We start from the raw sequence: 13309 nt of genomic DNA, 5'->3' as shown, positions 1-13309 counted from the left end.
AAATAAAGAAGTACAAAAGGAATACACAGAAGGTTCGGATAGAGACTTTAAGCTGAAGAGCAGCAAAGATGCCGCACTCAAAGATCGTCAGTGGATCAGTTCGGCTACCGAGCATTACAAAGCACATTTTTATAATGGGAAACTGGAATTGGGTTGTGCTTAACATCTGACAGCCGTCCATCTGAGCCAAGGATATTCAGGCGAAAAACCACAGAGCGAAGGCTGAACTCAGACCGAGCTCGGTTGCACCACATGCTGCGTCGCCTTCCCTGGCAGCAATTACATGACGAGTAACAAACACCACGACGCATTTGTCACGCACAAGGATGCTGAGGAGGGGCATAGGAGGGGGAGAGGGGGAGAGGGGGGGGGGTTCAGGGCAATGGGGGGCAGCCTTAGCAGCAACTAGCAAACCAGCTGTTTGCTGGTTTTTATTTTTATTTATCCACTTTTTGTTGTTGTTTTTTTTTGGTGCACTACATCGAGTAGAGGCTGGGCGGAGTAGAGCGCGTGAAGGGCTCAAAAAAGTAGGGTAAGGGTAAACAAAAGAAACGCACGTACAACTGGAGGAGAGAGGCAGCATCTTTCAAGTGTGTGTGCGTATGTTTTTATCAGGCACTGCAGAGATTTAACCCCAATTTGTGAGATTTGCTTGCGGTGATTGCAGCTCGTGTGCCTATTGTTGTTGTTGTTGTTCTTTATGGAGTTGTATTTAAAGGTTTCTAAAAATACAAAGGCCAAAAAACAATGAGAGAATAGAGACCCTGGGGACAGACCCACAAACACAAAGAGAATTAGTTATAAAGAGCATGCGACAGAAGAAAAAAATAAGTAAATGCGAAAATAAAAAGGATATGCGGCATATTTGCCATTACTTCTATTCGTACACCCTCTCCCAGTGTGTGATAAATGTGGCCCGGAATATTTTAATTATTTTAAACGTTTTATGACGACCACAAAGAGCTGAGTACCGAGAGATGCAAGATATGCCTTTATAAGTAGGAAGCGGCCAGCAGCAGCAGCAGCAGCAGTAGCAGCAGTGGCTGCGGCAGTGACAACAAGGACAATGGCATTGGCGAAACAAAAGGCAGCCAAGCACAAACTTCAGAGGCATGCCTGACGTCCTGTGTCGTCCTTGCTGCTGCTTCTGCTCCTGCTCCTGCTGCTGCTGCTGGTGTCCAAGAAGGCGACATAACTCAAAACAGCAGCAACAACAGCTTCACACAGTAATTACGCCATTTACTGTCTGGAGAAACGGGGTCACCCACTCAAGAAGGCATTTTTTGGCTAGCCCCGGGGCGCGTCTTGAGTTTGGGGAAGGAGGAGGGATTGCTGTGCAAAAAGCTGCTGCCATCCCCGCGGGAGCAGCTACATTTTGCTTTTGTTGTTTTGTTATGCCCTCAAGATGTTAGCGAAGATAAATGACAACACTTTGCAGCGCTGAGCCATATGCTGGCGTTGGGCTCGAGCTGGGAATGCAGAAGCCTAAGCTGGGGGTATTAGAGATCAAAGTGAACGCCTGATGAGCAGGTGTTGCTGTGTTGCACGGCCTGCAGGGCATGACAGATCTAAGCTAATAAGCGGCATAGGCCTGGGAATAAGGTCAGCGTGGAAATTGTTATGTCAGATTGTTGAAACCCGTGAGGAACTCAGCTAAGGGTAGACGTGGGCAGATAAGAATCATAATATTTAATAGTAAAGAGACAAGCCAAGTATAAAACACGATAAGCCTAGCACAAAATATGGACAGCAGCATTATAAGCCTATTCAAACTGGAGATATAGGGGTGCTGCAGCCAAGCTGCTCTTGACGTTAGTAAACATACTAAGCGAGAAAGTTAAAATCATAATGAAGTATGAGCTAAGAGTTAACCAAAACGTTATAGCACATAATATATGGGCAGGTCAGTTTATTTTCGTATTTGCAGTAGGTAGAAAAAAACTGTTATGAGAATTACTTAAAATGTATACGCCATATGCGCAAGATCATTAAAAAAAAACCCATGCATATGCATAAGACACGCGTCTCAATGTTGGAAAAAATCAAACATCTGTATAAGTTTAGTTATGCCTGAGAGCCGACATAAAAACCCGAATGGTTGACAGGAAATGAACACGTTAAAGGTCTAAAGGTCTTGGGCAAGAAAAGCGTAGCGAAAGCAAAACAATTTAAAGTGGAACGAAAGGTGTAAAAAGAAAGGAAACGCAGAAATGAAGAGCGAAAGATGATGAAGAGAAAAACTAATCATTGAAGCGCAGCTGTCTTCAAATTGAAGCGGCAACTTTTGAAGATGAAATTCAGTTGATGTTGTCCATAAATAACTCTCTCTCTCTCTCACTCTCTCTTGCTCTTTATATAACGCTTGTTTCTTCTTTTGCTCCTGCAGTGCCCGCGATGGGAAATTTCACAGACGAGCAGGAGCAGCGAAATAATGCGGCTGGCATTGCACAGGATACACGCGAATATCCTTTGCAGAGCAACGACTATCAGCACAATCATAACAAAAACAAACTGAATGGCGGCGTCTCTGGAGGCGCCAGCAACGGTGGCGCCACCGATGCCAACGGCAACAACAACAGCTACAACAACGGGCCGCAGTGTAAGTAACAGCTCGCTGTTAAATTCAATTAGCATTCTTTTTTTTTTGTTTCGCTCGGCCTCTCTGCTAATTATTTAGTTGAACAATATTTACTTTTAATTTCATTCGATTGGCCAGTTCGAAAATTGTTGCACTTTGCATGTTAATTGAAATGGGCTTTATTTTTATGTCGTTTTTGTTTATTGTCGCTCTTTGCAGTAATTGCGCCACGCCCCATTGATCAGGAGCCGAACGAGGCAAACTTCATTGGTGTTGTCATTGTTGTTCTAACCACGATAATTATCCTGCTGGTTGCCATCATTCTGTTCATCGTGTCACGCACGAAGCGCGCCCGTGGCAGCAACGTACTCGATGCATTCCAATACAGCTTCAATCCAAACACTCTGGGCGGCAATGTCGACAAGCATCGTCCCAATGGCAATAGCATTAAGGTGAGCATACCACACCGACCCACACCTATACACCTATATATATCTGTACATAAGAGAGGGAGCTGTGCTGGCTGTACAGCAGGACAAATTCCTGCCTCGAATTTCACATAATTGTTCAATGTAGCGTGCAGCTGCCACGTCCTCAGCATGTGCTCTCACAGCCATGCCACACTTGACCAGACGCCGAGCGGCATTTATTTTATTTAATAGAACTTTTCAACGGCTTCCTATATAGGGCCTGCTCCAGCAAACGGTGTCCGGCAAATTGCCGGCCAGCAATGCCCCACCCACCCGCCAAACCACCCTTGACTTGTGGGTGCTAAGCTTAAGTGGCGAGTATGTAACACTTTAAAGTTGGGCAGTGTGCATTGGTAGCACAGGACATTAAATGCAACTGCTTCAAGGCAATTGCTTTAAAGTAAAGCAAATGCGATTCGAAATTACAAAGCAAAATATATGAGCACTTAAAGGTGGATAAATGAGATATCTATATTGAAACAGCTATCGTGTTAACTTAGAACAAGATGAAAAAAAAAAAGTGCTTAAAGTATTAAAAGGTATATTAAAAATGTCATTATTATTAATTATATATAAATAGCACTATCTACTATGTCCCTTAAAATAGGTTTCTCGCAGACTAACTAAAAAAAAATTAACTTTAATTACTGAAAGTTAAAGTTGGATACAACAAAATATAATATAAATGTAAATAGAAAATAGAATTTGTGGGAGACCATAAAAACATCTTAAGTACAAAGCAGAAGGACTTTAACCAAATTTAGTTTTTTTCATACAGCTTTAATATAAGCAAGGCTCCTTCAAGGAGGCAAAATATTTCTAAGAAATTGATGAAATGCTCACATTAAACATCTAAATGCCATTTACCCGCACACAAAGCACAAACTCTCATATATTTTCACATACCCGACTTGTCACTATATTAAACACTCTGCATTTTCCTGCCCAACCAACTAACACACGCGTATTTTAGGCCAGCGTCGACGACAGCGACTCCATTGGCAAGAACAGCCTTTACCACGAGCCCTTCAATGTGAACATGTACACGAGCGGCGTGAACGGCTACGCAGCGGTTAATGATTTACAATGTAATATGACGCCAGACTATACAGGTGTGTATGCCAAAAGCTCCCATTACCCAATACCCAGAGCCCAAGCCCGAGCCCGAGCCCGTAAGCCCGATGCCTCAAACCCCAATTCCCTTGGCTCGCCCATTTCCGCTGCGAGCCATAAAATATGGCGCCGCCAGCAACTAATGCAAATAAATTTTTGCGGCGATTGCCAACACACACACATACACACATGCACACACGCACAAAAACACACACACACACACAAAGAAACACACACGCATACACAGTCACCTTTCAACCTTTGCCATTTGCCTGACTAAGCGAAATCCTTTTTGCGTCTTTTGCGTTCTGTCCCCCGCGGCCACACACAGATGTGCCCGAAGGTGGCTATGCGGTTCCCCATATGCAGGACTACATGCCGGCTTCGAAAATGGCCAACGCCGGCGGCGGTTATGTGAATGTGCGACGAACGCCGCCGCCACCGCTGAGCAGCATATTCCCCAGGCCGCCCACTGTGCCGCCGCCGCCCATGGAGAAATACTACGCGACCACGGCCATATTTAAGCCCATCAAGGGAGGCTCGGCGAGCGGCGGCGGCGGCAGCAGCAACACCAACACGGTAAGCAGCGGCGGCGGCAAGAGCAGCCACAGCAACCAGGACCAGCTGAATGGCATTTACGATGACGGCATGGGCACCATGAACTCCCAGTCCACGGCACCCATGATCAATCCGTATAGCAGTGGCAATAGCGCTGCTGCCGCTGCCGCAGCCGCTGAATTTCAGCGCGCCAGAACTTACAATTTCCGCAGCTATCCAGATAATCTCTAGTTCGAAGCCTCACTCAAGTTGGCAGCAGCAGCGGAGGCGACGGGCGCTGGCAGCGATCTGGCCGCCAGCAAGCACAGCAACGCCTCCACTACAATGCCTAAAAAGCCGCAGCATCTGAGCCTCAGCAGCGCCAATGGCAGCGGCAACACCCTGACCGCCAAGCCCAAATACAGCCTCACGCTGCACAACAACAGGTACGCCACGGGCAACGGCAAGAATCCCACATCGATGCGCGACAATCATCAACAGCAACAGCAGAGGCAGCACCTCAAGGCGCTGCGCCTGACACGAGACGTGGTCAATACAGATGTGAATAGCTGCGCGCCGGACTACAAGCGACCGGTGCTAACAGGTCTCTCACCCGCCGACGATGTGGGCGTTCATCTGAGCAGAAGTGCGGCGGCTCTTAAGTTTGCCGCTGGACAAACTACTGCTGCTGCTGCTGTCAACAACAGTGAAGCTTCGACTAACCAAACGACAACAAATGCAACTAAATTAACTGGTACTACTATTGGAAATGGAAATGGAACTGGAAACGCAACGGCAACCGCAAATCCGTTGGCGAATGGTGTTATGAGAACACAAAACAACAGGCTGTGGTATCATTGATGAAAACCCCATATTAAATGGATTTGAGGTGAGTTCTACAATCATCTTATGTTGAACTTAACTTGGGAAAAGAATACATTATTTAGTTCAAGTAAATAATGCATTTAACTGAATTTAATTTTATAATTAACCAAAAAATGGAGTTGATAATCACTCAATTTTTGGGATAGTTATTTTTTTGGGTGGTTAAATTGTTCATTTTTTAGACATTTTAATACAATTTCTACTACCTCAATTCTAAAGACAATTATTATAAGATTCATTATAAAAACTTTACTTAATGAAATCTTTACAAGTTAATCGATTTAAGTGTTTTTTTTTTATAATAATTTTTATAATAATTTAGTTTTACACAGCAAATATTTTTCTAAAATATAAATATTAAATTCAATCTCTTCCCATGTTATTTTCACCCTATTAATAGCTCTGGAACTCTACACGGACATGCAACTAGAAAATACAAAACGAAATACAAGTGTTAAGTACTCGTAAACGTACCGTAAATTGTGTTAGAACCCGCCCCTCCCTTATATGGAGAGCACAACGCGTCGAACAATTAAACCCACTGAGCAAACGGAAAAGATAAATTAGCAAAAGTCGAAAATCTAAGCAACAATGTAGCGTCGAATATATGCCAACGAAATGATAATGATACAACTTATAGAATACAATCTGTAAATATATATATGTATACCTAGTATATATCACCATGCGAAAAGGTAGTTAAAAATCCATATGATAGTAAAGCGAGCTGAATTTTTAATGAAAAGGATAACAAAACAAAGTAAAAATAATAAAAATGGGCACTAGTTTCTCATAGATCAAATGCAATCGAGCAGAACATTAATGAAATATAAAAACAAAAAACGAATTTAAGGTCTAGCATTTAGCAACACTTATTGTTTATAAAACGAAACGAAATGAAACGAAGTAAATATAACGATATAAAAAGATGGAAGTAACTAGCATATAATAATAGAGTTCAACTGATTTTTAGTACCTTTCCGAAAGTAAACAAGAACAACAAAAAAAAAACGATAATTGCAAAACTAACTGTAAATGCCTGTACAACCCTAGCCCTAAACTATATTACCCAGCCCCACAATGTTTAAGCCCCACTGTAAATTTCTGTGTATAAATTTAGAGAGAGGTATCCGTGAGATACATAGATTGTTTGCTTACCGAGCAGATGGAAATGCCGCGTCAAAAAAATTATGTAGAGACGTTGATGATGATAAAATTGTAACGGAATTTAACGGACCAAGAGAGCGTGCAGAGCGTCGTCGCCTAAAACCAATTAAAATGAAGTTTTCATCAATGATTTGTGATTAAATATATATTCAACTACTTAACTTATAACAAACGAGAATATTCAGTTCTTAATGCTAATTATAATTTATGCAAACGTTTTACCCGACAACAAATGACTCTGACTATAAAAAATACTATGAAAAAACATATATATATACATACATATATATAAATAAATAAACTATATACGAGTATAATTAATGTATTGTATAATTAATAAATAATCATGTATATGTTCCTTTTTAGTTTAATGCGCATACAAATTATCACAATACACAAGTACTAAAAGTTAAAGTCGTAGTAGCTTCGTAGTAGTTAAAAAATAATTCAGCAAGTAATAAAAACAAAAAGGAAAAAACACAAGTGTAAACACCGCATTTTATAAATTATCAACTAAGTAAGCGCGTTAAAATAATATTAAAAAAAAAAAATAATAACATCCACACGCACACAGACACAAACACTTAACACACAACGTGCAGTAAAAAAGTAGTTTAAATAGTAGCAAAAAAATAAAGAAAAAAAAATAAACAACCACACAGAGACATACACAAAAAAGTATTTAAAATGATTGTGCAACACCTTCGAGAAGTTTTCAAATAACAAAAACAGCAAGATTAGGAGAAACGAGCTAAACATTAAGCTAGACACTTTTAAAAACATATTTAAAATGTTAATTACAATTAATGAGCTGTCAAGGGCCGATCGATATAGATATACTACTAATCAGTACATATATATATTTACACATTTCCAAACTTTCTGCACAATTCTTAACTTTCCAAGTTTCCAATTGCACAAAACGTTTGCCAATACTGGCCACAACAAGAACAGCAACACACACACACACACACACTGACACTTACTGCTACACTTTTCGCATGGAAATGCAGCTATGCAACACTGGAGACACTCTCGAAACGATATGAATAGAAAATCACGAACCTACCTACAAGACTTGTATAAATTATAATAATAAACGCAAAATTAAATAATTAGTAATTAAGTTTAAATTACATTTTGTAAAAATTAATAAGTCAGGCGTAAGTGTACACTGTAAAAAAAAATGATATAATACTTGTAATGTTTTTTTGTAAATTATGGCAAAGTTACACAGACGAATTACTAATTTGCTGTTGCTTCGCATTTCATTTCTAGACTAGTTTAATTTCCAAATTAATTTAAACGCATTTATTACGAGTATGTGTAAATTTCAAGGCAAAAATATAGTATTAAATTATTTAAACAAAAAACAAAAACGAAAAGCTTTTATTTATTTCTCTCATTTATCAATACAATTGCAGCATTAAATATGAATTCGTTTGAAAATTCATTGGCAAGTATGAAAGAAAGTAAAACCGAATAGATTTCATTTCAACAATGGCATCAAATTTTATAATTATCGATACCAAAAATAATATTTAAATTATTTGAAAACAAGAAATTGCACACAAAGCAATTATACTCAAAACAACAAATGACAATTAACAAAATGGGTAATAAATATTGAAAGCCATAAAACAAAAGCGTGGTAAATTTAATAAAATTAAAAATAAAAATCCAAAATTGTAAAACTCCATTGTTGTTTTTATTTGATTGAGCAGAGCATATAATTTTACAGCAATAGAAGCATTAAAAATAACTCTATTAGAAAGTTAAATTTTATTCGAATTTTTTGAGTGTCTATTATAGGGTTTCTGCTCTGGTAAATTTGCCAAGCATTTTGGGCCAGTTGAGATATTTACTGAATATTGCAAAGCTAATTAGTTGTTTTTTAAATTCATACTTTAATTTCATTATAATTCATTTCAATATAATGTCAAATATTCTCGAGTTCACATTGATTGTATAGGAAGTAGCTGTGAATCGACTGCTAATTGAATTGCAGTCTTAATTTAAATGCGTTGCATAAACAGAAACTTGGCAAGATAAACAAGCCGCTGGCAGCCAGACGATTGACGCCTTTTAAGTTGCCCGCGGGCTTGATCAACCACAACATAAAGCAGGCACATAAGGCTGCATCTCTAGGGACCTGTAGCAGCGACAAGGAATTGGAAGTTAGGCATAAGTCACTGTTTACTTTTACCCCGAAGACAATACATATGTGCCCGGAGGCATTAATCAGAGCACTTTACAGAACTGGGATCAATGACCGCCGTGGGGTACTGACATCTGTTTTAATTCACGCATATTTCGCATATTCCAATTGAAATTGAAATGGAAAATCGACAGCGGCGACAATAGCGCGATTGCAATGCCCAACAGCACGCAGGCCACAAATCGCTGCTGGGGGGTTGGCATTGGCAGGGCGTTGAGGGGGTGTGGATGGGTGTGCTACTGGGCCGGAGGGAAAGTGCGCACATGTCGTTTTCGAAACGTTTAAATCAAATATAATAAAATAATAACGTTGACTGCTGCGGTGCCAGTCAGCCAGGCAGCCAGCCAGAGAGCCAGGCAGCCAGGCACTTGGCATTTGCTATTTGTTGCTGTCTTTTAATTGACACTTTCGATTGTTCGACTGAATAAATGACGAGCTGGGGCCTGGCTGAATGCCTGTCCATCAATCCGCTGATTGGGGCGGCGCGGCGAGCCATTACCTGTCTGTCAGGCGTGCGTTGAAAATTAGTTGAAAGCCATTTACGAGAACCGAACCAACAAACAGCACACAAAATGGGCGAAATGTTTGTGATTTTCTTTATTTTATTCTATTTTGTTTTTTTTGGGGTTTTTGGGTGGGGAAAATGCGTGATAAGTTCTCTCAATTCGTCAAATTGTCATTTGGCTTTTGAGTTGAGTGTTAAACGATTTTATTCTATTTATTTTTCATTGCACTTTTCGGTTTTCCGTTGTTCACTTTACAACACTTCAATTTGTGACGCTCGTCGCTTGTCCTTTTTTTTTTTTGCTGTTGTCCTGAATGACTTTATTTATCGCATTATGTGCGTGGGCCATCGACAAACATTGGCGAAAAGGGTTGAACTGCCTGTTTCAATCGTGATGGGATTGTGGTGTGAATTTTGTACAGTTGACAACTGAATGCGACGACAGAAGCACTTCCATCTATTTGAAATTGTGGGTCGGGCATAAAACGCGTGAAATAATCATAATTATGGGCAATATGGCGAGAATGTTGGCCAAACTCAAGGGTTATACTGTCACGCCCAAAAATAAAAGAGCCAACTGTCTGTGACAAATGCGTGTCAAGTGCGCGGGCTGCAAAATGCGAAAGGCTATGTGACAAATCAATTTTGGTCGATTTCTGGCGCAAATCATCTGTAAATTGATTAATCACAAATCCAAAAAAAACTACTCAATGCTGGATTGGCACTTGGTTGGATCTGTCAGTTTCAAACCATTTAACAATTCAGCACACATTCAAAGTTAAATCGATAAAAAAGTACATTTTGTCCTATTAGGGTCTCGATTCTTAAATTTCGTGCTCATTTAATATTAGACATAAGCAGCTTAAATAAGTCTTCCTAGAAAACCAAAGTAGTTAAGAGTATTATTATATGCTTCAGAATCAATTAAGATTAAAAGCAAACAGGAAGTTTTCTCATGTTTTTCCCAGAACAAAAAGCAACATTAATTAAAAGAAAAATGATTCTTATTTACTTTCCGTTTTTTCAACCTTTTTTTTATGCGAAGAATTGAATACTCTTTGTATACGCTATTCTTTCAAATTCCTTAGATTTGTTTCAAATATGAAGAGTAAAGGCATTACATAGTTCAGCTAAGATAATGCCCGCTAATACGCATGTATTCCGCAAAATATTATCCCATTCCATTCGAAAAGAATCTCAGCTCAACTGCCAAACCATTCAGCGGCTAGTGCTCAGAGCATCAGCTGCTTGTGCCATATCTGGGTATCATCATGGATATCCTATTAACTAGATACAACGGCTCCCTACTAAGCCGTCTGGACAAATACTTTAATGCTGCAGCACAAAGTCCACGATGTAAAAATTCAGAAATATGTTTTTTATATGCCTCGCGAGCCTCTCCAGCAACTGTGCAAATAAGTAAAAAGTAATCCTAATTACAATTGCTAGTTATAAATAAACATGGACAAGGCGAAAGTAGCTAGAGGCACAACAAAGCCAGACTGTGCCTGGGACTAGCTCTGGGTCTGGATCTGAATCTGAATCTGGTACTGAGAATGATGACGACGTCATTGTAATAATGAAAATCCCCAAACAAGCCATAAAAGGGATAAACGAAACGAAACGAAACGTAATGGAATGAATGAATGAATGAAATTTTCGGCAAGCTGCGAATGTGACAGAGTAGCAGATTTGCGCTGCTACAAATGGACGGAGTGGCTGTTGGACAGACCGACAGACAGACAGGCAGACAAGAACCTTCAGATGGAGTCAACAATATGTTGCGACCTGTGCAGATTTTTTAGTGGTTGCTGCTGCTGATGTTGCTGGGTGCGTTTGCTGCTGGTGGTGGCTGTTGCTTATTTTTCGCAAAATGTTTGTTTGTTTTTCCGCTTACGGATTTTAATAAAGCAAATCGCTTAAATAGCTCAGCCGAGAGACTCGCAGCTCATAATTACGAATGTCAGACGGCTGCAAAATGAAAATGTTGGAAATCTTTTAATGCCCAGGCAAAACACACACCCCTCGCCAAACCAGCCCTAGCCAACCCAACCCAACTCAATCTAACCCGAATCCATTGAACATGCGATGCACCTCTGTTAAAACATATATTCCTGTCGTACCCCTTTTGACTTTTGCATTGAGGCATCAACAATAGGCCTGATCGAACAATGGGCAATAGCTATATACCCTATAGCCAGGTCACAGGCATTCAGAGTTGTCAACTGCTCTGGCAAGTCCAGCAGAGTTGCCCCCAAGTTGCTTATCAAGCGTTAAATTGCAGCAATTTGACAGTTTATCGTTTCAGTCATCGTCGCATACTCATTGTCAAAGACAATGCCAGAGGCTCTCTGCTATTTGCATAGCGCAACGCTCTTCCCCTCCAGAGTTAACCCCCGCAACTGCTGGCCGGCGTTTTGCCTAAAAACAAAGTACGAGTTAAATGTCAAATTGTCGCCCCGCTGACGGTTGCCGTTGCAACTAATGCAATTCATGTGTTGACTCTTCCACAGCATCTATCTCACTCTCTAGCCCAATCATCTATCGCCCTCTCTCTCTCTCTCTCGCTCTCGCTCTCTGTTTGCTTTTGTTTGTATTTGCGTTTGGCATGATGTCCTGGCGAATGTCCTCTCTGTCAATTTGCATGTTACCTTGCATTTGTATTGGCATTGAATTGCATTCTGTCTTGGCCCGCGCCACTCCCGCCGCCCACACTCTTTCGACTATTAAATCCTCTCTGTGTTTGTGTGTGTGTCCTTATCAACTGCTGCTTCCGGCCGCACGTCCTTGCTGACTTCCTTTTGTCTGTCTGTGTTTGTATTTGTGTATTTGTTTATCTAACTATCAAAGTGCTGCGTGCTGCTTGCATAACCCGAGATTCGAGTGTGTTAATTGCTGGTCTGCCAAGCCCTTCCCCCCCTCGACTGCTGTGCGCCTCTGCCTTAACCAGGGTCCTGCATCCTTTGTGTTAACACTTCCATTGCAGTTTTAGCCCACTTATCTATTATTTGGCTCCTCATCTCTGATAAATGTGCACAAATCATGTGCTGGCTTTCAGTGCACTTGCTGCAGTTAGTTCGGGACCAATTTGCAAGCATTTTAAGTTACTCAAGAGATTAGACTTGATTATGCGATAGGTTAAAATTGAAACACAGTAGAAGAAAATAGCCTACTACTACTTATTTTAACAATTTTAGGAGTCGTTTGTTGCTTAAGAACTGCCATTGATTAAGGGACTTGTTGGCGTTAGAGTTGAGGGACAGACGGATGTACAGGGCTATAAGTATAAAACTGTTTGTCCTGACTGAATGATTGACGGACTGACTGCGTTCTTGACTGATTGCTGATCAAGGTTTAGGCAAAGCCCTAATTCTACTATTAGTTACCTTATTCGACGCAAAAAATAGCACGCGAATCAGTGGTAAATTGGTGGTAAACAAGTTTATGAAAATGGGTTGTTTACCAATCGATCAGTTTAAAATCTAAATTCAACGATTTCTGTGAAAATGTTTTTTAGGCGTTAAAGATTGTATGAACGGGAGTTAAATTTAATGCAGAAATTAATAATTAATCTGGTATATGAGAAACTCTTTTTTTAATAGTCTGTATCTGTATCTTTTCGGTTTCATATTTTATTTATATTATCTCTATATATAAAACTGTTTGTCCTGACTGACTGACTGACTGACTGACTGACTGATTGGTGATCAACGCACAGCCCAAACCGTAAGAGCTAGGAAGCTGAAATTGTCACTGTAGCTACCTTATGTGATGTAGGTGCACGTTAAGACGGGGTTTCGGGAAATTCCACCCGCAAGTGTGGCAAAATAGCGAAA

At 40.3% G+C, this 13309-nt stretch overlaps 1 protein-coding gene and 1 long non-coding RNA gene across 3 annotated transcripts in view; one reads left to right on the top strand and one right to left on the bottom strand.

The window, feature by feature from the left end:
- The window catches only part of smal (smoke alarm), a 42881-nt gene extending 35432 nt beyond the window's left edge, over positions 1 to 7449 (top strand). The window contains 5 exon segments of the mRNA XM_064698045.1: positions 2387 to 2599; positions 2798 to 3030; positions 4022 to 4160; positions 4493 to 5587; positions 5984 to 7449. Of these exon segments, the coding sequence (XP_064554115.1) occupies positions 2387 to 2599; positions 2798 to 3030; positions 4022 to 4160; positions 4493 to 5559 (1652 nt within the window). The 3' untranslated portion in view covers positions 5560 to 5587; positions 5984 to 7449.
- Positions 1 to 13309, bottom strand: part of LOC135439344 (uncharacterized) — a 71450-nt gene that overhangs the window by 49370 nt on the left and 8771 nt on the right. For both annotated transcript variants that reach the window (XR_010438040.1, XR_010438039.1), the window contains exon 2: positions 6742 to 6846. This is a non-coding gene — a long non-coding RNA (uncharacterized LOC135439344). The remainder of the gene's footprint in view (positions 1 to 6741; positions 6847 to 13309) is intronic.

Source organism: Drosophila montana, unplaced genomic scaffold (genome assembly GCF_035044405.1).
Source record: "Drosophila montana isolate Dmon_TW-CO22-7 unplaced genomic scaffold, ASM3504440v1 contig_402_1, whole genome shotgun sequence".
Classification (NCBI taxonomy): Eukaryota; Metazoa; Arthropoda; class Insecta; order Diptera; family Drosophilidae; genus Drosophila; species Drosophila montana.
This window is presented reverse-complemented; position numbering and strand designations above follow the sequence as displayed.